The sequence below is a fragment of the Aureobasidium pullulans genome, assembly GCF_000721785.1.
Source record: "Aureobasidium pullulans EXF-150 unplaced genomic scaffold scaffold_21, whole genome shotgun sequence".
Classification (NCBI taxonomy): domain Eukaryota; kingdom Fungi; phylum Ascomycota; class Dothideomycetes; order Dothideales; family Saccotheciaceae; genus Aureobasidium; species Aureobasidium pullulans.
In genome coordinates, this window is record NW_021941041.1 from 136,399 (window position 1) to 159,708 (window position 23,310).

At 50.1% G+C, this 23,310-nt stretch overlaps 9 protein-coding genes across 9 annotated transcripts; 4 read left to right on the plus strand and 5 right to left on the minus strand.

The window, feature by feature from the left end:
• Window positions 1-384: 384 nt before the first annotated feature.
• On the minus strand, window positions 385-7,572 carry M438DRAFT_368160 (DUF1744-domain-containing protein). The gene is made up of 2 exons (XM_029908023.1): window positions 6,961-7,572; window positions 385-6,907 (listed from the first exon to the last, which is right to left on the minus strand). The coding sequence occupies exons 1-2, from the start codon at window positions 7,414-7,416 to the stop codon at window positions 653-655; spliced, it is 6,711 nt and encodes a 2,236-aa protein (XP_029757174.1). The 5' UTR covers window positions 7,417-7,572; the 3' UTR covers window positions 385-652.
• Window positions 7,415-8,476, plus strand: M438DRAFT_377054 (uncharacterized protein; the record flags this gene model as incomplete). Its single annotated transcript, XM_029908704.1, has 3 exons — window positions 7,415-7,421; window positions 7,833-8,123; window positions 8,181-8,476. The coding sequence occupies 3 exons, from the start codon at window positions 7,415-7,417 to the stop codon at window positions 8,474-8,476; spliced, it is 594 nt and encodes a 197-aa protein (XP_029757175.1).
• A 373-nt stretch (window positions 8,477-8,849) lies between these two features.
• On the minus strand, window positions 8,850-9,802 carry M438DRAFT_377055 (mitochondrial genome maintenance MGM101; the record flags this gene model as incomplete). The annotated part of the gene is made up of 3 exons (XM_029908705.1): window positions 8,850-9,144; window positions 9,201-9,689; window positions 9,750-9,802. 3 exons carry the CDS (start codon window positions 9,800-9,802, stop codon window positions 8,850-8,852), a joined length of 837 nt encoding a protein of 278 aa, XP_029757176.1.
• A 338-nt stretch (window positions 9,803-10,140) lies between these two features.
• Window positions 10,141-10,545, minus strand: M438DRAFT_238152 (uncharacterized protein; the record flags this gene model as incomplete). Its single annotated transcript, XM_029899490.1, has 4 exons — window positions 10,141-10,200; window positions 10,318-10,382; window positions 10,438-10,469; window positions 10,526-10,545. Coding segments are annotated over 4 exons (177 nt in total), but the record flags the coding sequence as incomplete, so codon positions are not given.
• On the plus strand, window positions 10,319-13,178 carry M438DRAFT_368164 (biotin holocarboxylase synthetase). The gene is made up of 3 exons (XM_029908024.1): window positions 10,319-10,740; window positions 10,794-11,436; window positions 11,487-13,178. The coding sequence occupies exons 1-3, from the start codon at window positions 10,704-10,706 to the stop codon at window positions 12,919-12,921; spliced, it is 2,115 nt and encodes a 704-aa protein (XP_029757178.1). The 5' UTR covers window positions 10,319-10,703; the 3' UTR covers window positions 12,922-13,178.
• A 200-nt stretch (window positions 13,179-13,378) lies between these two features.
• M438DRAFT_255540 (uncharacterized protein) lies at window positions 13,379-15,777 on the minus strand (the record flags this gene model as incomplete). The annotated part of the gene is made up of 2 exons (XM_029899710.1): window positions 13,379-15,618; window positions 15,675-15,777. Coding segments are annotated over 2 exons (2,343 nt in total), but the record flags the coding sequence as incomplete, so codon positions are not given.
• A 304-nt stretch (window positions 15,778-16,081) lies between these two features.
• Window positions 16,082-18,047, plus strand: M438DRAFT_348369 (uncharacterized protein). Its single transcript, XM_029906131.1, has 4 exons — window positions 16,082-16,648; window positions 16,709-16,877; window positions 16,929-17,156; window positions 17,209-18,047. The coding sequence occupies exons 1-4, from the start codon at window positions 16,120-16,122 to the stop codon at window positions 17,591-17,593; spliced, it is 1,311 nt and encodes a 436-aa protein (XP_029757180.1). The 5' UTR covers window positions 16,082-16,119; the 3' UTR covers window positions 17,594-18,047.
• A 1,242-nt stretch (window positions 18,048-19,289) lies between these two features.
• On the minus strand, window positions 19,290-19,908 carry M438DRAFT_338377 (putative histone h2b; the record flags this gene model as incomplete). The annotated part of the gene is made up of 3 exons (XM_029904111.1): window positions 19,290-19,468; window positions 19,547-19,618; window positions 19,737-19,908. 3 exons carry the CDS (start codon window positions 19,906-19,908, stop codon window positions 19,290-19,292), a joined length of 423 nt encoding a protein of 140 aa, XP_029757181.1.
• A 450-nt stretch (window positions 19,909-20,358) lies between these two features.
• On the plus strand, window positions 20,359-21,329 carry M438DRAFT_348372 (histone 2A). Its single transcript, XM_029906132.1, has 4 exons — window positions 20,359-20,499; window positions 20,625-20,713; window positions 20,770-20,973; window positions 21,027-21,329. The coding sequence occupies exons 1-4, from the start codon at window positions 20,444-20,446 to the stop codon at window positions 21,086-21,088; spliced, it is 411 nt and encodes a 136-aa protein (XP_029757182.1). The 5' UTR covers window positions 20,359-20,443; the 3' UTR covers window positions 21,089-21,329.
• The last annotated feature ends 1,981 nt before the right edge of the window (window positions 21,330-23,310 follow it).

A 23,310-nucleotide genomic window follows, 5' to 3' on the forward strand; every position in this document is an offset into this window, starting at 1 on the left:
CTCAGAATACGAGATTCTGTCATCACCTCACCAGCCATCGTATCTGAAATACAACAAAGCTGTAGAAATGCAAGATATCTTTGGGTTTGGTGCAGTCATCTACAGAGAGGTACCCTGTTAACCAGCTGACATTTGAGACGACTTTATCTGAGAGGGCATCGTACATCACCCATCCTGAGCATAAACTGAGTTTAGCAGAATTTGAGGGAAGCAGTAGCGAAATCTTATCCACCAGGCCAGTAAACAACATTGCTACCTCCTGCACACCTGAACCTCAAGAACAGCGTGTGAACTCTTGAAATGGCACAACACTTTCGGAGCTTAAAAGACACGAACTTTGGCCGCAGACTTTTTGGCAAATGAGAAGGTCAAGAACGAATAACGCTGCTACTATATGCCAGCGAAATTCTCAACCTCCGAGGACACTTCCCACAAGACTCTTGATATTGCACAACTACCTTGCAAAAAACTAAAGCAATGTGATGTGATAATCTTCATCATAATTTTGTAGTTCAGCAAATATATACATATCGCTCATCTCCCCATCTTCCCATCTCAACTCCAGCAATGCCCCCCTCCCCTAAACGCCATTCCCAACAAATGACAAACCCCATCCATCCATACCTTCCCTCATCCCCTCCATCCCCTTCCCTCACACACCATCAACCACACCCCCCACCACATCCTCCAACATCCTCATCCCATAAAACCTGCCCACGCCCCCATAAACCTTGAGTGATTTCACCACTTCCTCCCTTTTAACACTGACCCCCCACTCCCCAGCACAACTGCAATGTTCCATGAATTCATTCTGGCGGATGCGTCCACATTTGCCACATTTCAGATCCTGCGTCGTCCATTGCAGGATCAGTTTTTGTACTTCGGCGAGCAGGCGTTCTTCGATGAGTAGGCGGTCGAAGAGGGCGGTGCAATTGTGACAGTGGATTGTTAGTGAATGTGTGGTGGTGCTGGTGGTGGAAGGAGCAGTGGTTGCGGAGGTGGGGATGATGTCGGAATCGCGACAGAGGTCTATATCCCTGGGAAGACAGCATTCCGGACATGACAACTGCTTGATAGCGAGACTATTCGAAGGATTCGCAAAAGCACCTTCGGCGCTGAATTCGCGGATTTCGAAAAGATGCAACAATTCTTTGCGGAGGAGGCGGGCTTCTAGAGTTATGGTTTTATCCAGACTCAGCACTTGCATGATGGATTTCACCAATTGCAAGACTGGATTCTGAAGACTGCCAGAGGAACCAGGGAGGATGGGGAAACTCCAATCGGCGGCGAGATCTTCGTGCATGGCTTCCGTGCGTTGACGTTTGATCAAAGCTTTGATCTGTTTCGCCAGCGGTTTGGAAAACGATTTCGCCAGCACATGTCCAGGAGTCGTTTGATCGTCCTTTTCGGAAGCGAAAATGGACGCGTGGATGGGAAGTTGAGTCGGTCGAGGAGCACCGCTTGATGTTTCCGAAGGTCTTTTGCGCGCGTGCATGAGATTGATGTATTCGACAACCCAATCATTGAACATGGGTTGTAAGATGCGAGGTAAGAAGGTGCCGATCTGCCACTCCATGATTGTGTTGAGGGTTTGGTTTTCGACTTCGACGACTTCTGCACATCCTTTTCCTCCGTAGTTGAACTCGTCGTACCAGATTAGGTAGTCCCAGTATTCGGTGATGCTGAGATCGAGGAAGTTGAAGGATGGCTTGGCGTTGACCGTCTTGAGGATGTACTGACTGTAGGCGTAGGCATTGCCGACTTCGGCCTTGGTGGTTTGTAACAGCAGGCGATTTGCACTAGCATACACCACATGCGAACCGACACGTCTGAACTCGGACATGAGTTGCTGCAGAGCTTTCCTTGACATCATTTGCACGTAGTAGTGCAATGACTTGTCGTATAAGAAGGAGCCAGGGTTTTCAATCCAGCGTACCAGATGTTGAACCATGACATCTGCCATGCCACCACCACGGCAAGCTTCTTCCCACCAAGCTCTGACCATCTCTCTCAAAGCCATGATACCTGCTTGAGCAAATGTGTTTTCGCCAGAGGCAACATGCGAGATATCCTCAATGCCTTCTTCACCGGGCGGCGGGATAGACAAGCCCATCGAATCGGCACCTTCAGCATCATTGAGAACTGCAGAACACAAAATGGTGTTGATTGCCAGATTCTTGACACTGAGATCGATGCAGACAGAAGAGTAGGTTCCGGGATTGTTGACAGAAGGCATATCCACAGTCTCCATAGCAGCGAGAATGTCATCCTTCTCATAGCCTGCGTGATCAGGACGTGGGTTGGCCGACCACCAAAGCACCACTTTCTCCTTTTGCAATCTTCGTGCGTACGAGATGTCGATCAGGAAGCGTGGATCGTCCTTCTCGAGGTTGCAGAGAGGAACATTGCCGTAGCGACTGAGCTCGATCAGGTGTGTTATCCACGATCCGAGGTCAAGGTAATGTCCAACCAATCTCTTGGCAACGAATGACTGCCATCCCAGCGGAGGCAGTCTCTTGTCGTCTTCATCAGATTTTAGAGGCAGCATAGGCAAATCTTGAAGAATGGGCAGATCATGTCTCAGCAGACGAGGCTGTTGAGATTGGATGACCACCATAAGAGGATTGGCCTCCTCTTTCTGGATCTTCTTGATGGCATCGCCGACTTCCTGGAGTGCTCTCTTCTTGGTAGTGACGTTGACAGTCTTGAAGTGAATGCCCTCTTGATACTCCAAAACATCTTGCCATGGCTCTCCATTGCTTTCCTCCAGCTTCTTGGCATACATGTCTTGATAGATACGGTCGACATTAGGCATACCTTGATCAGCACGGGATCTGTTGAGGACAACAATCTGGGCCTCCTTCTTGGAAGTGGAGAATAGAGCAAAGATCTGGCGCTCGCCAGCAATGACGTGGTAGAGGTAGAGGTAGCTCATGGGCGAGGAAGATAGGTAAGGTTGCTTGGGAGGCACGTAGTGCAGTGCAGACAGGTCGAAACCGTGGGTCATACCTTTACCCAAAACACCTGCTTGCTTTTCATCAAAGGTGCAGGTGCTGCCGAGCTCCAGAACTGCTCTGATGTCCAGCGGTACTTGCGTCTCGTACACACCTTCAACACTGGAGTGGTTGAAAAGTGCTGCAAGCTTATCCGCGTCTTTGATGTAGACATGTTCAGGCATGCTGAGCTTGAAGAGATGCACCGAAGGATGGCCATTCGGCAGAGTGTAGTTGACCACCTTCTCCGCCTCCACACCATCCACAGATACATCGGGCAGATCGTCTCCCTTCAAGTTGAGGAAGACTTGACGCGGTACCACAACCTTGAGCTGATGAACCTTTTGGTCAATCAAGACGAAAGCCTTGACTTCGCCAGGGCTCTCACCCTCGCAGAGCTGTAGAATCTGCCAGGTCGAGTTGTACATCAACTCACTCTGATTGCGGAACATATTGCCAATGGCATCGGTATTGTCAACACGCTTTTCACCGAAGAGCTGTCTTCTTCTCTTGCGAGCCTGCTTTTGAATCTTCCACTTCTTCTTTTGGTACTGAAGCCAGCCCTCGTAGTCCTCTGTGATGGAAGGCATGTTCGGAGGAAGACTGTCGTAAGGGTTGATAGGTGCAGCAGGCTCGACTTCAGCAGCCTTTCGCTTCTGCGACGAGTGAACTCTCGAGACAATGGCTCTCTTTGGTACAGTCAATGAAGACGAACCAAAATCTTCAAGATCTCCGACAATTCTTCCGTTGGCGGCGTTGAGGTCAACATCCTCCAAAGGCTTCTTCAGGAACATGTCTGTCATCTTCTTTTGCTTGAAGACATCATCCTTGATTCTGATTCTGCGCTCAAGCCAATCGGGATGAGCAACACGAGGAACAGGGTTGCGAATCTTCTGCAGAGCAGCAGGAATTGTAATCAGCTTCTGTATGACCGATCCCAGACGTTCAAGGTAGTAGTTCCAGTCGATGACGGTACGAGGATCCATGTCACCCGGGTCATCCTTCATCCACTTTCTAAGGTAGTGCTTCTTGACCGACTCTTCAGCCGAGAAGATGGCGACCGGAATGGCACGTTCCGTGACGGGAGAGTTTCTGGGTCGTGATGAGATAATGTACTTGCAGTTCAAGCCCTTGTCCTTGACCATTTGCTCACCCAAGAACTCGGCGAGACGCTTCGCTGTGGTGATGGCGGTTGACTTTTGAGCGCCGTACTCCTCGAGTGTCTTGGCCATACTCTTGTTCTCGCAAATAAGATCAATGAGCTCTTCATCAGCCAGAGTGGAACCATGAGAGTCAAGAACATCCAGCCATCTGTTGGCAACCTTGGCGACTGCACCATAAGTCTCCTCAAGCGTTGTGCCTTCCAAGAAGAACTTGAAGATCTGTGTTTGGAAGATCTTGATCAGCTTGAGCTCACCACGACGTTTGACTTCGAAACCTTTCAGCTCAGCAAGAGTACCATCGTGGTTGAATACAGCATAACGCTTCTTCAAATTCTTGTCTTCTTCCTTGGAGGTTGGCAGGATCATGGCTCTGTAAGGTCCGTCGACTTCGAAGAAAATAGTGTTGTCGCTATGTGTCTCGTAGCGGAAGTTTTGAGGATCGACCAGTTCCTGGTATTGATGGTTGGTGAATCCATCGTGAACACGATGATTCAACATGACGCAAGGGTATGATATGGCGAGTTTCTTGCCATTCTTCAGCTTGAATGCGAAGTTCTCAGGGAAAGTCGCAGGAAGAATACACCAAATACCGTCAGTGTCGAGTTCGAGGGGTCTTCCGATGCGTTCAACCAGCTGTCTGGCCATTTGAATGATTCGGGCACCAGTCAAACAAGTGACACCGGCCATCTCCATGGAGTACCAGCGAGAACCTTTTCTCATGACATAACCGTAGAAACTGTTCAAGATGACCTTGTGAGCCAGTTGTAGAGAATCGAACAGAATGATCATCTTCTTGGCATCATCGACTTCAGCAGCGGAAGCACCAGCTTTCTTCAAGTCTTCAGTTTTGCCTTTCCAGACCTTCTGCTTTCCCTTGAAATCGTATCTTCTGTCACGGAAGTCCTTGACGGTGTCGACGTAGAATGGGTTTTCTCGTTGGCAGATGATGGCTTCCTTCTCGATCGTTTTGGCCTCGTGAATCTTGTGATAGATCTTTTTGCTGTAATCTTGTAGTCGTTTCTTGACCAGTACCGATTGCTCATCAAGAGACAGGTCTTGGAAACTTCGAGCTAAGCTGTTCGCATATTTGCCAGGGAACTTTTCACTCTCGAGAGCGTGGCGAATCATGTTGTACTCGTCGCGCTTCGCAGGCAAGTACTCTCCTCTCCACGACCAGGGTAATCTTCGATCACAAGTTTTGCCAGGTCTGTTGAAGTCGCAAGCAGCGCAGTCTGCTTCCTCGATCATGGAATCTGGTTGCAGACGATTTGTCGTCATGATGTTGGGATACATAGATGCGACATCCAAATGGTAGATCAGAGGCTTCTCTTTGCGGTTTGGGGTCTCCTTGAGTTGGATGAGCCTCTCCAAGATCTGTGCCTTGACTTCTTCATAGTTCTCAATGTCATCCATTGACTTCTTCTCTTCCACTGTGATACTGAACTTGAGTGCGTTGTCGAGTTCTTTGATTAGTTCCTCGATGGCGGCAGGATCCACCGCGAAGTTGCATGGAATGTCGGCGCGGAAGACACCACATTCAATACTCTCGACGTGACCACCAACATAAGTTTCTGACTCCAGTAGATGGCCTTCCCAGAAGGATTCTCGTGGTGCTTGATGCTTGTTGGGCAGTACAATCTCCTTCTGATATGCTTGGACCATGAGCAACATCTCGCAAAGTGTACCAGTACCCTTTCGCAACACATCATCTGGTCCTAGGGGAATAATGGTACATAGCGAGAAAATGAAAGGATGTACGTATTTCATGTAGAGATAATATGTCGCCACGGCATCTGAGACAGAGTACTCGGCCAGAGTCTGTGGTCGTTCCTGAGCATAAGGTGTCATCAGTTCCGGGTCCAGTTCATCGGGGTCGTAGCCAAGTTTGGCAACTGTGACGGCTTTCAGACCTCTACTTCCTTGCGGCAAGTAACTGTCACGGTTGACCCAGGCAAAGGCGTCCATGTGTGCGCAGTAATTTGACTGGTAGATGTCCTCGCTGTTCTTACGGAAGCCGATCTCTTGGTACATGTCGATGCCTTGAATACTAGCTCTAGCTTCGACGTACGGCCAATCGAAGAAGTCACCGTTGTATGTGACGATAATTGTTGGACGCGCTTCCTTGATACAATCGAAGAAGCGTTCCAGCAAAGCTCTCTCGTCCGGCTCGTTGAAAATTAGGAAAGGTCCCTCGTATTCGGGCTTGGGCGTGTATTCGAAGTCGGCAATATCCTCGGAGACAATTTCTCGATTTGTGATGAGGAAACCTTGGCCATCGATCATGTACGAAATCATCATAATCTGATCGACTGCAGCGTCGGGGAACTTGAGCGGTGCTTTGCAAGTCTCGATATCAAAGGCCAGAATGACAGGATCAGCACGTTGTAACCTCTCCTCGATGCATGTCAATGTGATGTGACCGTGCTTCGCCTCGACGGTGTACCATTTTCCTATTCGGATGTCCTTGTCGATGGCTACTCGTACGTGGTACGGTACGTCGTACTCTCTGATGTCGACAATGAAGTCGCTGGCGTCGAAGATGCTGGCCTTGTTCGCTTGGTCGAAGTCGTCATCGAACAAGTCCATTCCGGCGTTTGCAGTTGCGACTTCTGCGTATGTGTCCATGGCGTTCATCTTGCTCTTGTTCTTTTCGGCGACGGGTGAGATGCCTCTTCTAACTTGTAATAGGTCGTTTACGTTTGCGAATGTGAGCTTGAGGAAATTCCTTCGGTGTCCGAGTAAGTGGTTTGGCTGCGAAACGGATTAGTCAAAAGCTTCGAGTGCATTTGAAGCCTTCCACGTACCATTGACAGATCCTCCTTGTCTATCCTTTGAACGGTCTTCACCATACCCTCAAAGGATCTCTTGCACCACTCTTCGACTTCTGGCTCCTTGCCTCGCTTCACGGCAATCAGGAAATACGGATCGTACTCGACGGTGGCCTTGAAAGTATTTCCGTCGTCTTGGAGAAAGTAAAAGTCGACGCCCGCGCGACCTCCTTGGTTCTTTGTGTCTTCGATGGTGGTGCTGTGCATGTTGATAAGCCATCCTTCTCTTTTCCTCCCGGCCTCGAAGCGTTCAAAGCCCATGGCCTCGTCGATCTTGTGGGCGAGCCGTGTGGCCTCGAGTTTCTCATTTTGTGATGTTGCTTCTGATCCCCGTAGTGTGGAGATGTCTGCCGTCTTCATCTTCCGTGAGCCGTAGGAAGTGTTGCCGTTCTTGCCCATACGGCGGAAGTTTTGGCCGTTCTGTCTCGCCATGGTGGGTGGTTGTGTAGGTTGTGATTCTCGAATGTGCTGATGTGATGTAAAGTGAAGAATGCCGAATTAAGTTCTTTAAACGAAAACCATGAATCATTAAACCTGTAGAGCTGTGAAGGGATTGGTATAGGGAGAAATAGGCATGTAATTGTCGACATACAAAAACAAAGACGGCGGTAAACGAAGCGATGCGCGGTCGTAACGCGAAATCTCGCGACGTGGACGTGAACAGATCTAAAGGAGGCGGCTAGGGCTGAGAATGAACCGCCCGATCTCCGGCTCGTGTCAAGCAAGAAGCCCGTCCAGGGTCCAAGCGTGCCTTTGCCGCATGAGTTCATCGACTTTTGGGTTGTTCAAGGAATCGCGAGCGCATCTCTCTGCAAACACTCCACACACATACACATACACAATGGCAGACGACACGACACGGCAACCCGCAACCCCGGAAAAGGCTTTTACTTCGGACCAATGGTCAGACGCCGAAGCTACACACGCAAAGAAGCCTGAGAATGCAAATGTCTACGCCGCTGCCGCATCACAGCATACCGCCGGTGGCTCGGCTGAAGATGTCACTCTGGTCGACGCTGCAAAGACAATCAAGATCGATGATTTCGCCAGTCTGCCCAAGAAGCCATGTGTCAGAGACTCTCTGCTCACTGGTATGACTGCTGGTTTCGTAGTGGGCAGTTCGAGGGCCATTTGGAGGGGTACGTCGCTGTCGCCTCTGACACTTGTCAATCGCGTATACTAACTACTTGTCTCAGCACCGATCCAATCCGCCACCAACTGGGCTGTCGGCACCTTCGTCATCGGATCCGCTGGAATGTACCAGTACTGCCAGTACAAGCGATTGGCAGAGAAGGAAGGCATGACACGCGCCATGGAGATCATCGACCGCAAGCAGATCGAACGCAAGCAAAAGGAAGCACGTATGGAAAGAGCAAGAGAATTGCGCCGCCAGAAGAAGGAAGAGGATGACTCGAAGAAGTTTGCCGAATTGAATCCCGGAAACACCACGCCCGGTGACACCAAGCCTTCGTCTTCGTGGAAGCTGTGGTAGATTGTCACGAGACAATACTCGACCATCATCACCTTTCACGACACTTCCTCGCCTCTGTCGACCATCGACCTGGCCTCGCCAATCACCCGCTTTGGCTGCGGCGCGCTCATCATGTCGAGCATCACGACTCGGCTCGAACGACCTGAAGATATACGACATCTATCTTGGCCATATTTGAGAAGGACTTCTGAAGACGAGCATACGAACTGTATTATTAGCCATGTATCATACCATTGTACAAATCACTGTTTGAAAGAATGAAAGAGGAAGCGTCGTTCGCAGTCAGCATGCAGCATGTCATGCTATCTCTTTCGGAAAGTGTTGTACAATCCAGCCCTCATGGCTTTCCAGCTCTTATGTATACACGACCCTTCTACTTTCTAACGGCAGATTGGCCAGGAATGACGACTTCCTTGAAGGGGTACTTCAGCTCGTCATCCTTTCTCATAAAGTGCTTTCTTCTCTTCTTGGTGACGACGTGCTCGACAATCATCTCCTTGGCCATCTCCTTCATGTATTTCCTGATGAAGCGGGGATCCCAGAGTTCAGAGGCGATGCCGAGGTCCTTGCAGCAGCGCATAAGAGCGTTGGACTTGCAGCCCTCGGTCGCGGTAGGGATACCATCGGGGTCGAAATATTGTTGTTCGCCGCGGGCTATCGAAACGAGTCTGGGTTATGATTAATATTATGCGACAAATCGAGCATATCGCAAGTGTAAACTCACTGTCCTCCAGCAACAAGAGCGTATTCTCTGGTAACGAGCTTGCCCGTGACAATGGTCTCACCACGGGGAACAAGACCCCAACCTCCAGGACCGAACGCCTTATTCAAGATTCTTCTGTACTTGATCTCGGGCAGGTAGATGATTCCGTCGGGCTTGACCTCGATATCGTCAAAAGGGATCTCTTGTGTAAGGATAGCGGCAGCTTCGGAGCTGAAAGGTTGCGAAGAAATGCCATGGAATGAACGAGTCCAGTCGACTTGCTTCTCGCTTTCGTCCAGTATCGGAGGAGGGTCGCTCAAGCCATTTGTGAGAGAACGAGTGGGCTCGCTTGCAGGAGCGGGAGCCGAAGGAGCAGCCTTGGGTGTGAAGTTCGACTGAGTCGTAGGCGCACGAGGGGCAGGAGCAGAGGCAGGGGCTGATGCTGGTGCTGCAGGCTTGGGAGCGTTCGAGTTGTAACCATTGTAACGGCGGGTTTCCGAGTTGAAGCTTCTGTAGGTTGACGGCGCAAGATGCGATGAGCGGGTGCGGATGATGTTGCGCTGCGAAGACCTGGCGGCCGACTCGAGGCCTGTTGCGACGTCACGAAGAAAAGTGGTGCGCATTTTGTGATGTGGTTTGATCAAGATTTCAGGCAAGAATGCTCAAGCAGATGGCGTGGCGACGCAGAGACGTGGAAGCTCTTCGTCACTGAAACCACCATGGTACTTACCGCCTAGACTGACCATTTTACCTTGTGCAATACTTGAACCTGTCTGGTATGAATAACTCACAAGAGTGGAACATGTTACAAGAGGTTTATTGTACAATTATTTAGATTTGAGAGTGCTCTCGTTGAAGACCACGGCGGTTGTCCTTTGACCATGCACCGGACCTCCGAAGATGGAAGCTCATGCTGTGCAAGGCAAGAGCTGACTTTTGCTTCACCACTTTCTTAGATGTTCTTCTGATCCGTCCTGCGATCATTTCCCTGCTTCTTCCAGCACTGCTTGAACTCCTCCATCTGTATACCAGTCGTCAGTATTGATCTTGTCAAGAAACACAGCTCGGAGAACCGAAGCCAAAGTCCGAAACTTCTCAGACCGAGGTCGCCGGTGCTGCTGCTGCTTGCTCAACTCACCTCTGACTTGCACTGTCTCCAATCCTTCTTTTCGAAGAAGCAGTCGTTTAGACGTGTGTTTTCGACTGTCCTCTGACTCAGTCTTGTCTTCCTTGGTAACAAGGATACTCGATTGCTTACCGGAACATCCAGTGCTGAAGATACGCTTGTCCCTGCAGGCGTTTGTTGAGCAATTCATTCATATCGATACCCGAGAGAAGCAACTTACCAATCATCTGGCTCATCGTCATCCACGACTGCATTTGAAGCGTTCTGCTTGGGATCTCTTTCTGCCGCCATTTTCCAAGTTCTTGTCGAGTATTCGGAAAATAAAGTGCTGGTCATCGAAGAAACAGCGAGGATTCTCGGCGATTTACGAATCGAGTAATTGCCACAAATATACCATCATGGCCGACAAAAGAGTCAATGTGCTTGTTTACTCAGGTATGTCTTTCTTGCTTGTCTGTGTAATGAGGATACTGATCTTTTGTCACTAGGCAATGGTTCTACTGTCGAATCTGTCCGTCATTGTCTCTGGTCTTTGCGCCGGCTTCTCGGTCCAAACTATGCTGTCATCCCAATTACTGGCGAGTCTGTCCTCAAGGAACCATGGACTGCATCTTGCGCTCTTTTCGTCATGCCAGGTGGTGCAGACGTAGGTTATTGCCGCACACTGAATGGCGAAGGCAACCGTAAGATCTCCGCCTACGTTAACAAGGGAGGAGCCTACCTTGGCCTTTGTGCCGGTGGCTACTATGCATGCAAGCGCTGCGAGTTTGAAGCTGGCAAGAAGGGCATGGAGGTGTGTGGTGATAGAGAACTTGGTTTCTACCCCGGCATCTGCAGAGGTCTTGCTTTCCCTGGTTTCGTCTACCACAGCGAGGCTGGTGCTAGAGCCGCTGAACTAAGCGTCAACAAGGAAGCTCTGAGCACTGTCGGAGGTGCTGTACCCGAGACCTTCCGCTCGTACTACAACGGCGGTGGTGTCTTTGTTGATGCCGAGAAGTACAAGGATCAAGGCGTGCAGGTTTTGGCAAGCTACACCGAGCGCCTACATGTCGAATCTGGAGAAGGTACTGCCGCAGTTGTCTATCGCAAGGTAGGCGAAGGCTCAGTCGTCTTGACTGGACCGCACCCAGAGTAAGTCATTTGTATCAAGCATGACGAATTACAAGCTAACGAGACAATAGGTTCGCTGCAGTCAACCTCACAAAGGGTGGTGACAATCCTGCATACCCAAGAATCGTCGAGGCTCTTGCTACAGACGACAAACAGCGCGTCGATTTCATGAAGGCATGTCTGGCCAAACTCGGATTGACACCTAGCCAGGACGACCAAGGAGTACCTTCGTTGTCTCGTCTTCATCTATCGACTCTGGAATCATCCGAAATATCGGATCTCGTCTCGTCATGGTCCGACATCGTTGAAGAAGTCGATGGCGAATCCCTCATTAAAGGCGAAAATGACACTTTCCAGCTCGAAAAACAAAGCGGACCCTGGAAGTCGCCCGAGCCCACTAGCACCATCGGCCTTCAGAAAGTTGCCGATGCTCTTCCTACGGTTGTAAAAGACATCGTCACAGATGCTCTCACCGGCACTTCCGACTCCACCAAACCAGTGACAGAAACAGACGCGGGCATAGTCGACTACGACAAAATCACGAAAAAACTACTTGTTCACGATACCTCCCTCCCAGACACAAAACAGACTCCTTACTTCAACCACCACGCCTACTTTGCAAACCTCGCACATTACAAGAAACGCCACCTCCACGACATTTCCGAAACATTTGGAAATGTGTTGCTGTACGGCGAAGTCGTTACTTCAACCAACACACTTCTCGAGAAGAATCCAAAGCTACTCGAGAAACTACCCGTGGGAACCACAGCAACAGCTACCACTCAAGTCGCAGGCAGAGGCAGAGGAAACAACGTCTGGGTATCACCGCCAGGAAGCCTAATGTTCAGCACCATGCTACGCCACCCCATATCCCTCTCCACCACCGCCCCAGTAGTCTTCATCCAATACCTCGCCGCCCTCGCCATCGTAAACGGCATCCACACCTACGACCGCAACTACTCCCTCCTCCCCATAAAACTGAAATGGCCAAATGACATTTACGCCCTCGACCCCTCCAAAGGCAAAAATGCAAATCCCAATGATCCGAAGTCATATGTCAAGATCGGAGGTATTCTGGTCAATAGCAGTTATGCTGGAGGCGACTACACCTGTATCTGCGGCATAGGCATAAACGTCTCCAACACAGCTCCAACCACTTCCCTAAACGCCCTCTGCTCCGCCGCAAACCTTGCCCCCATGACGCTTGAAAAACTTCTCGCGTCAATCGTCGTCTCCTTCGAATCACTATACCTCCGTTTCTGCAATTCTGGATTTTCCCCGCTTTTGGATGTTTATTATAAATATTGGTTGCATGGGGGCCAGATTGTTACGTTGGAGCAGGAAGGGGGTGTGAGGGCGAGGATCAAGGGTATCACTGCGGATTGGGGTTTACTCGTTGCCGAAGAGTTGGGTTGGGAGGACAGGCCTACTGGTAAGAAGTGGGAGTTGCAGAGTGATAGTAACAGTTTCGATTTCTTCAGGGGGTTGTTGAAGAGGAAGGTTTGAAAAAGGGAAAAAAAGGAAGAAGGAGTCGGATGGAAAGAGAGACTTTGTCGATACGAAAAACACAGTTGTCCATTTGGACAGTGTAATACAATTTGCAAAGGGCAGGCATTTTGTGTCTCTTTCGACGTTTCTGTTGTAATGACACCATGAGATACAAGGACGTGGAATGTGGATGCGATGAACATGTCTATTGTCAAAGTCGTTCTAGTGTATTCAACATCATAACAAATGCAATTCAATGCAATACCGTCTCCAGGACTTCCGATGCTGGTTTGGAGAATTCTAGAGTAAAAAAAGTCGATGAGGAAAAACGCCTTCTCATCAATCATCGTCAAATCTTCAAGACTCGACTTCAACTCAACACCAGCTTCCCATTCACACCACCCCCAAGACGCCTGAAGATATCGAATAATGACTTGCAACGGCGGCAGGTGACAAGGCTTGCGGCCATCTAACCCAGACCAGCCTTGCCTGACTTGACAGTAGCTTGCACAGGGACAAGAAGACCACCAGAGCCTTCCTTTCCGAGCGACATGCCAGCTGCCCAACCCATCTTCTCCATGAGCTTTCTACCGAAATTGGTTGCTGGGATTTCTGAGGCGTTGTGACCAACAACATCGCCGTTACGATATGCTGCTGCACCACCACCGCCACCGCCCATTTGTCTGGTCCTTCTAACGTCGCCGGCAAGAGTGCTCTTAGGTTTCTTAGACGAGTTCTTGAGGTACGATCGGCTGACGAGGCTCGAGACGCGGGTAAAGTGCTGCTCGCTCCATTCCACGGTCCTCTGTGTCTTGATGAGCACTGGCGCTCTGTTCTTACCGCTTCCGACTGACTTGGACTTGAGGTTGAAATGGTTGGCGATCTCGTGGAGGACCTTGCGGTCGTTCTTCTGCATCGGCGGGAAGGCCTTTGTGGTGAAGTCTTCCTGTTCCAAGAAGTCTTGAAGCTCAATCCTGACCTGACCCATGGTGATGCCCTCAGTGTAGCGTTGGTTCATGTCAGGCTTGAACTTGTTCTTCTTGCCGAGGAGACCAAGTTGACGTAGCTCCTCGCGTTCAGCCTTCTTGCTGGCCTTTTTGGAGCGGTCGTTGGCCCATTGGTTTTGCAGCTCCTCAACCAAATCAGAATCTGACAAGCCAAGCTCCTCAGGAAGTGGACCAGACTTGCGACCCTTGTTCTTCTTTCTCAAACTAGGTCGGTCGTAGTCCATAACATCGAAGCCTCCGTACGCATCTTGCTCCAATACGTCGGCCATGAGAGTGGCGTCAGGGAAGTTGTCGCTCTTTCTGCCGCCCTTCTTCTTCTTGCCGCCCTTGGGAGTCTTGACAGAATAGTTTGCCAAACCAGCGCGAGCACCGTCAACGTCTCCGAAGCGATCGTCGTAGAGCATGATGTCGTCTCCGTCGATGCCCAGCTCCTCTTGCTTCATAAACAGGAGAGCCAGCTCTTCGTCCGTCATGGCCTGCGCACGTCGCTCCCTGATATCGGCATCGTCCTCCCATTGCTCACGCTCCTCACGCGCTAAGCGTTCTTCGAGCTCTGAGCTGTCTTCGCTGCCAGTATCGTCGTCGTCGTCATCTTCATCGTCTTCTTCGTCTTCCTCAGAGTCGGACTCGTCCTCCCACTCGTCCTCGAGAGCTGTGACATCGACATCGTCAGGATCCTTCTCTTCTTCGTTCAGGAGACCGTCAAAGAAGTCATCTGTATCATCGCCAGAATCGTCACCACCAAGACCACGACGGGTAGGCATGTCTTCGGCAGCAATGTTTTCGATGTAGTCGCGCAGCAACTCGTCCTCGAGATCCTGCTCAAGGCGGAAGATGCGGTTCTGCTTCTTTCTGTTCTTCTTTGACTTGCGCGAGGCATGGACACCGCTAAGATCTTGATCGAGGCGATCTGCAAAGCCATTTGCCTGCTCCATGGAAGGCCATTGCTCTCCAGGGTGTGTAGACGGGTTCCTAGCCTTGGATTGTTCAGACATCTCTTTCGCCCACTCCGGAGGGTTGTCTAGCGACTTGAGGAACTTCTCCATCTGAGGGTTGACTTGGGCAGGCTGAGTGGCAGGCTTGGACGATGACTTGGGGGCGGGCTTCGGTGCGGGCTTCGAGACTGGCTTTGAGATGACAGCTGGAGGGTCGTCTCTGATGGTGACACCGTTGCGACCACGGAAGACGACTTCGTCACTTGACGATGATCTTGCAGGTGAAGGCGCGCGAGCGCGAGGGGCAGGAACGGACTTGGGACCTTTGAAGGCGAGCGACTCGTCTCCGGCGGTGTCTACAAAGAACATGGGAGCGTCTTCGGGTGGAGGCGAAGGTACGGAGATTCGCTGTGGCGTAGACTCTTCAATGGGAATTGTGATTTGCGCAGAAAGGTGAACTGTCTCGTCAATGTCCATTTCAATCTCTTCTGCACCGTCTAGTGAGGGAATGGCGGCAGGAGGCCGAGCGTTGATGTCCATTTGAGCCATCGCGTCCTCTGAGTTGCGCAAATCTCTGTCTTGGTCGACGTTGGCTTGGCTCTTCTTCAGGATTGGCTTGTCAAGTTTGACAGGCTCGTCTAATGGAGCCATAGAACCAGCACTGACAAACGAAACCTTGTGGTCTCTCAACCTTGACTCCTTGGTCCACTCATGCTTCTCTGTGCTCTGGAGTTCGTCTCTCAAAGAGAAATAAGGCTTCGGAGTATTTGAGCCTAGAGAAAGGAAGTTCAGTTGACAGAGGTGGGCGGTGGCGGAGCGACAGACTGACCGGTATGGTTGTTGTTGGTGGAGGAGTCATCGCGAAAGGCGAAGGCGTTCTTGTTTCGAGGTGGGGTGTACTTGGCCGCCTTCTGTCTCAATTTCTTGCCCATTTTGGAAGGTAAAAGGAAGATGCAAAAATGAGATTAAAACAATAAGAAGCACTCAGTAACAATACTGAGTGACAGCAAGGGTGGAAGTTGCGCAGAGGTGGGAGTTTGATGTTCCTGAGGAAGGAGCGTTTGGAGGCGAAAGTTCAAGTGTCGAGCGTCAAAGAGGGACCAAAGACGCCGCATCAGCATCAGCATCAGCATCATCGCTCAGGGTCCGTGAGTCCGTGTGCAGCGGTCACAAGGCGATAAGGCACTAACACCGAGCCCCAGCCATCACGCCGCCCATCACGGTCTTGGTGTCGTTTGACGATAACAACTCGTTTGCTTCATGCAGATACTGCCATGAACAGCGACAACCTCGCCCGCATCGCTGGGCGTATCTATCGATACATCAGAGACCCTATGCCTCACAACCAGCACGACGATGCCATCTGGTGTCTAGGCCGTCAGTACGACTCGCACCCCACCTCTTCCGATCCCGACTCGACACAACCTCAGACACCTCCTGCCGCTTCCATACCCGCTCCATCAGCTACATCCGACTCTATCCCCCCGGACTCGGCAGCAACACCACAGAAGGAAGATGAGTTCGAGAAAGTACAGGTCCAGGAAGCGACCAACGACAACGGCTGGCCACCTGCCTTCCTCGATGACCTGGAATCTCGCATCTGGTTGACATATCGTACGAATTTCTCCCAGATCGCTGAATCCACCGATCCTACTGCCTCTGCCGGTTACTCGTGGAAAACCCACATCACTCAACTCGTCAAACAGGGACGTGTCTTCACCGATGATGTAGGTTGGGGCTGCATGATCCGTAGTGGTCAGAGTCTACTGGCAAATACACTGCAGATTCTGGAATTTGGAAGAGGTACATCCACCACTTCTATGCTCATGCTACCGGGAACCTTGGACTAACCACGGCGCTTAGACTGGCGTATAGGAGAGCCCTCGGACGCCGAGCGCAAGCTGCTGTCTCGATTCGCAGATGACCCCGAAGCACCCTTCTCCATCCACCGTTTCGTCAAGCATGGTGCCAACGCATGCGGCACTCAGCCTGGACATTGGTTCGGTCCTTCGGCCACTGCTCGCTGCATTCAGTATCTTGGTCCTACCTTCTCTTCGTAGTCGCTCTCGCTAACACCACCCAGGGCCTTGGTAGACGAACACTCTCCTTCTGGGCTCCGAGTTTACGTCCGTCCTGATGATGCGAGTGTTTACCAGGACAGCTTCATGCGCGTCGCTCGCGATTCCGATGGCTCTTTCCATCCGACTCTGATCCTGCTAGGTACCATGCTCGGCCTCCATGGTTTTAATACCTTGTACAAAGAAGGCGTCAAGGCTGCTCTGCGTCTCCCTCAGAGTGTTGGCATCGCTGGGTATGCCCTCTCTTTTGTCTTCTACTGAGTCTTGACTGACCTTTACTTACAGTGGCCGCACCAAATCCTCGCACTACTTTATCGGTACCCAAGCCGACCACCTCTTCTATCTCGACCCACACGAGACACGTCCTCTCCTACCGTTGCCCCTTTCAGACGCCGACATCGCCACCTGCCATACACGTCGTCTTCGACTGATATCTTTCCAAGACGTCGACCCATCCATGCTACTCGGCTTTCTCATCCGCGACGAATCGGACTGGGATGCTTGGAAAGCGGCTATACAGTCTCCGCCGCCCACAGGCTTTAAGAGCATCGTACACATATACGATACAGAGCCCTCGCTCGGAGGCGATGCCAGCACAGAAGCAGACTTTGAACGTGCTATGGCCGACGTACAGAGTTGTGACGAAGATGAAGGTGAGGCTATCGTCTGATGACATGCATATCAACTGCTACGATGACACGGGCGGCGTTTTTTCTTTGAGGCTTGTTTCTTTTTTCTCCTGGCATTTCCTTGCAACCTTGTCTTGGATCAACGCGTTTATGGGAGGGATTTCTTCGGGCACGACACGGATATGCATCAAGCATCCTGCGCTCTCCTACTTACCGGGCGCAGAGGAGTTATCGGGTGGGCAACGAGTTTTTCATGACGAACAGATATACCAATTTGACAATTTCTTTCTCGTTTCACGCGACGTGCTGGCGGTTGGTCGTGATGCTCGTGCTTGAGGTGGCTGGGAGGTTAAGCGCGGCTCTCGGATATTGTCGGGTCCGGGTCTACGGCCAGGGTGAGACCCTATACAAGCCTTTTTGAGGTCGACGACCATGTTGCGACAGCACCACTAGCTATTCTCCTTCTCTGATACGCTTCGTATATCGAAATATATATTATCATCCACCAAATCAAGTTTCATGCTAATAGCGAGCTTCCTTGTCATGTTATACTTGAATATCACATTACAAATATGCTTCATCAAGAATATGCACTCAACCACCAGCAAAACATACAAGAAACCAAACAGGAAGACATGATAGAGACATCGACGTCAATATAGCGTAGGACACACTCGGATATACACAGAAGTATAGTTCTGTCTGCAGAAAGCCCATCGTTCGAAGGAAAACACTGTCACCACCTTCTCATCGACCTATTACACAACTCCGACAGCTATAGCCAGGGTACCACCCCATACATCCCTGACTTGTCAACCCAGAACTTTTGTCTTTCGAAACAGCTTTACACTATCTTCTCTTCATATATCTATCCATCTCTACATTTTTCTCAACAGCAGTATCAATGTTACATCCTCTTCAACTCATCCTCTTCCCCCGAGCTCAGAACTACCTCTAGGATTCCAAACGAAACGGAAGCTATTTCCTATCCGTTGCCATGCCAGAAAGCTCTAGAGAGTGAAAAGAAGCTCGGACTTCAAAGGACCAGAGGGGGGATCAGAGCTCCTCTCTTCCTGAGCACAGTAGCATGGCAACGGACCAACGTGATAGTTTCGCGTTTTTGGATCTGGTTCCTCCCTTTGGGGGACATGGGGACACGGGCATATGGCATTTTTTGGTGATTTGAGCATCTTGAGCATCTCTTGTGGTTCTGGTGGTCATGGAAGGACTATCTCGTGGGCCATTTATCGTGTCATTTGCTCGAGTTTACTGATTTGCTCTTTTGCTCGGAGAACTGCTCTTCTTTTCGACATTTGAAAGTCGTGAATTTGAGTGAAGGGAGAAACTGCAAAATGCAGCATATAATGATCAAGCAGAAGAATAAAGAAAAGGAAGGAGTTCAAAAAAGATGAATGTTTAAAGTTGGAAAATCGATTTGGTTTCTCATCCTCCATTGCTTCTCGGCTCTGATGTACAGCTCGTATCGAACCTGTTCTTCTTGATGCGCCTCTTCTTCTGAATCGTCGTAAAAAAACCGATGTCGAAAATAGTAAAAGAAAACAAAAACACACTGCGCAATAGTACCCCATTCCCATGACCGCATTATCAGAAAGAAGTAACCCCGCTAAACACCGTCCCAATTGGAACCACCCCGTTGCCCAAAGCCCAGTTCAGAAATCATGCTGAAACTTGAGGTGGTGGTATCACAGAGAAAAGGAAGCCATCAGAACAAACACTCTACTTGGTGGAAGAAGAGTACTTGGTGACGGCCTTGGTGCCCTCTGAGACGGCGTGCTTGGCGAGCTCACCGGGGAGGATAAGGCGGACTGAGGTCTGGATCTCGCGCGAAGAGATGGTCGACTTCTTGTTGTAAGCAGCGAGCTTGCTAGCCTCGGTTGCGACACGCTCGAAGATGTCTGGAAACTGGAATCAGAAAACGAAACTCGGAAAAGCGAATCCAAAAAGTGAATCCAAAAAAGGCAGAAGCGACTTACCGTTGACGAAGGAGTTGAGGATGGACATGGCACGGTTGGAGATACCGGTGTCGGGGTGGACCTGCTTGAGGACTGTGAAAGACGCGTCAGTAAACGTGATCAACGCGATTTGTTGATGCGAAAAGCGCCGGTTCGATGAGAGCAGGTGGTGCGATCAAGGAAAAGACGCGATTCGGAAGAGGTGGCGTACCCTTGTAGATGTAGGAGGAGTAGGTCTCCTTTCTGGTCTTGGTGCGCTTCTTCTTGTCACCGGTGGGGGCGGCGGTCTTCTTGCCAGCCTCCTTCTTCTCAACGGGAGCCTTGCCAGCAGCAGGGGCCTTGCCGCCGGTGGTGGGGGTCTTCTGAGCAGCCTTGGGTGCCATTTCTGATGATGTGATTTGAAAAGTCGGGTGACTTGAGTTGTGAGTTGAGTGAGTTGGGTGGGTGGTGTGAGGTGGTTGACACGTAAAATGGGTTGAGTGTTGATGATGGATGAAGGAAGAGAGAAGAGGGCGCTGTCGACGGGGAACACTTCAGACTTATAGAAGCGCGGGTCGAGCTTCAAATCACAGAAGTGACGAACGCGACTTGCTCGCGCAAAACCCCAGCCGAAAGAGGACAAGCGGCCCCAAATCGCGCCGAGAGCTCGCTTGGGGGCCGTGATCTCGTGCACGGACCATCAGAATTCACTCGCGTTGCCAGTGAACGCCGCAAGATCAGAGCAAAGCTCGGTGATCTTGGGGAAGCAACGTCAAGCGTCGTCGCGACTACTTAATCAGAGAGCTCCCCGAACAAGCCTGCCTTCTTCCTCCATCTCTCATCCACGCTTCTCACCACACGCTCAACGTATTCATCGTCCGCTTTTTAGCACCACTCTCAACTCACCCTTTCCAACCCCCCCCCAACAAATCAATTAAAATGACTGGCGGCAAGTCTGGTGGCAAGGCCTCTGGCACCAAGTCCAGCGCTCAGAGGTAAGCGATTCGCACTCCCACAATCACTTCTCACCTTTGCGCCTCATTTGACGCGCTTTTCCGATCCAAAACAACGCGTTTTCTCACTCTGAATCATTCGAATCACTTTCTGACTCCTTTCTCAGCCGTTCTTCCAAGGCTGGTCTCGCCTTCCCTGTCGGTCGTGTCCACCGTCTCCTCCGCAAGGGCAACTACGCCCAGCGTGTCGGTGCTGGTGAGTCAATTCGCATCTTTCAATCCAAACCAATCAAAATCTAACCCGTCTATCAGGTGCTCCCGTCTACCTCGCTGCCGTCCTTGAGTACCTGGCTGCCGAAATCCTCGAGTTGGCTGGTAACGCCGCTCGTGACAACAAGAAGACCCGTATCATCCCCCGTCACTTGCAGCTCGCTATCCGCAACGACGAGGAGTTGAACAAGCTCCTCGGACACGTCACCATCGCCCAGGGTGGTGTTCTCCCCAACATCCACCAGAGTACGTTTGCTCCACCTCCACAATCCGATCTCCACATTCTAACATCTTTCCAGACCTTCTCCCCAAGAAGACTGCTGCCCCCAAGGGTACCAGCGGCCCCAGCCAGGAGCTGTAAGCAAATCGCTACAACTTTTGATTCTTTGGGTTTTCCGGCGCGCGGGGTGCTGCTTTCTTCAGCTACGATAATGGGGTTTTAACGGACTGGGCACACACTTGATTTTACTTTTAACGGGAAGAGCATTTTCTTTTTTATTCGAACAACACACTTTCTCCGGGTTGTTGTGGCAGAAGAACAGAGGGCTGTACATTACCAACCATGGCCATGGATGGGTGAATGAAGAACGGGGGATAGCTGAATGACACGCTTTTGATACCATTACATCAACCAATTCAGCTTTTTTAAACTTCATACACCTTGCCCGATTCCCTCATCTCCTCTCCTTGCACATTCCCACTCCACTTACCCACTTAGCACCTCGGCCACATACTCACTTCTAGGAAACACCTCCAACGCACTCGGCCAGAAACACAGGGGCGCCAACAACAGCAGAACACCACTTCTCGAGCCAGCGACAGCGATCTCCAACACAAAGCCGACAACAGCAACAATCACCAAAACAGCCAGTCAAACACCCGCATCAGAAACAGCAGCTTCCGCATACCAATCAAGAATATCCCAGCAACGAGTCCACATCAAAACACCGAAATGGCCAAAAGCAATCTGCGAGAGAAAGATGAAAGAAGCAGCACCAGCAACAGCAATATCCAATCGTTAGATGCATGACGAAACACCAGCAAATCCAAACAAAGCAATCACCTTCATAATCAGGGAGACCGAAAGATCAAGCACACAGAAAAGACCACAAACGGCTTAGCCAAAAAAAAAGTAAAAACACGATATGCAAAGAAAGCAAGCAACCACCTCACGATCAAGGAAGACAAGATGAAAACACCGGTCAATGCTACAGATGTGACGAATAGAAAAGAATCAGAACAAGGAATTTAAGGCATACAGAAGACCACCCCTCAAAAAAAGCACAAAAGGCAATTCTACAACACAACAACCACTGAAAAGAGAAGAATTGAGCGTCTTCGTTAGATCTTGACAAGTATGATTCAGCCTCGAATATCCTTTTCTGACATAACAAGCAGATACAGAAACAATCAATGTATAATAGTAAAAGGGCAAAGAGGTGCAGTAACAGCATAGCTTCAAAAAAACGATCAAGCACGAAGGGGGAAATAGTTTAGATTATGGGACAGTAATTCGAATCAGAACAACAAGTCAAGATACAAGAATCATAGTGCTCTAAACTGACAAGTTGGATGGCATGAAAGAAACTGCACTTGTGCCATGGTCCATCTCCTTCTTCAGAAGATCACAAGATGTTCCAAAAGCTAGGATGTCAAAATTCGTAAAAAAGACGTGTAGACAGAATGAATGGAAGAGAATAGTAAAGAAGAGCACATAGAGATAGCAAAACAAGGCGGGGAGTTATGTATTCCTGAGTAGAAAGGTCAAAAGGACACAATCTAAGCTTCGAAAATGGGCAAGCAGCAAAGATGAAGGTAATCAGACTAGCGCAAAGCGAGTGAATCAATCGAGGCACAGGAAAAAAGACAGCGGGACTGGAGAAGAGCAGGTGGAAGGGACGGAGACGTGGAGTTGAGAGATGAGAATCAAAAGGCAGTCCATCTCTTCTTTTTTTTATCGAATGGTCAAAAGCAATCAAATAGGCTATATCATCTTGTCCATCACAGCGCTGGCATATCTCGATATCGCATCACATGAGTGTGAAGTAAACCTATCAAATCAACAATGTCAGCGTGCTTCCAAAGAAGTGATGCGAAGAAAGTTGAATTGTGTGCAAGAGAAGACTCAGAAATAGCCATTTGATATCGGCACCGCCTCCAGAAGAGAGCTTGGTCGGTAATTTCCAGCGTATATAAACGTTCAAATTGTTCATCAGAAAATAAGGGAAAGGGTGAGTAGAGTGGGAAGAAAAAGATGTGCATACCTTTTGGAGAACAAGACTCTTCATCAGCTGTCTTGTCAGCTCTGAAGAGGAAGAGGAGCAAGCCGTGACTGGCATTTGCCTGGACGCAATTGCCCGGAAATGAATACTTTACCGACGCAAGCGTGATGTGCGCGAGTCCTCACCGTTGGCTGGACGCGATACTTGTCTCCCTGTCCAAGCATGTAGGTAGTCACTCTTGAGGTAGACAGCGATGAATCAACGATGACATCGTTGCGGAAGAGGGACAGATGCACCATGAAAGACTGCTTCGCAAAGTGTATATATTCGAATCGTTCATTCAGATATCGTACGTAGCATC

Bases quoted from the DNA above. Each gene is read 5' to 3' on its own strand.
- M438DRAFT_348372 (XM_029906132.1), top strand. From the start codon at position 20,444: ATGACTGGCGGCAAGTCTGGTGGCAAGGCCTCTGGCACCAAGTCCAGC. The intron at 20,714-20,769 runs GTGAGTCAATTC...CCCGTCTATCAG, and splicing joins CGCCCAGCGTGTCGGTGCTG to GTGCTCCCGTCTACCTCGCT. The intron at 20,974-21,026 runs GTACGTTTGCTC...ACATCTTTCCAG, and splicing joins TCTCCCCAACATCCACCAGA to ACCTTCTCCCCAAGAAGACT.
- M438DRAFT_348369 (XM_029906131.1), top strand. From the start codon at position 16,120: ATGAACAGCGACAACCTCGCCCGCATCGCTGGGCGTATCTATCGATAC. The intron at 16,649-16,708 runs GTACATCCACCA...CACGGCGCTTAG, and splicing joins GATTCTGGAATTTGGAAGAG to ACTGGCGTATAGGAGAGCCC. The intron at 16,878-16,928 runs GTATCTTGGTCC...AACACCACCCAG, and splicing joins GCCACTGCTCGCTGCATTCA to GGCCTTGGTAGACGAACACT.
- M438DRAFT_368160 (XM_029908023.1), bottom strand. From the start codon at position 7,416: ATGGCGAGACAGAACGGCCAAAACTTCCGCCGTATGGGCAAGAACGGC. The intron at 6,908-6,960 runs GTACGTGGAAGG...TCCGTTTCGCAG, and splicing joins ACAAGGAGGATCTGTCAATG to CCAAACCACTTACTCGGACA.
- M438DRAFT_368164 (XM_029908024.1), top strand. From the start codon at position 10,704: ATGGCCGACAAAAGAGTCAATGTGCTTGTTTACTCAG. The intron at 10,741-10,793 runs GTATGTCTTTCT...TTTTGTCACTAG, and splicing joins CAATGTGCTTGTTTACTCAG to GCAATGGTTCTACTGTCGAA. The intron at 11,437-11,486 runs GTAAGTCATTTG...ACGAGACAATAG, and splicing joins TTGACTGGACCGCACCCAGA to GTTCGCTGCAGTCAACCTCA.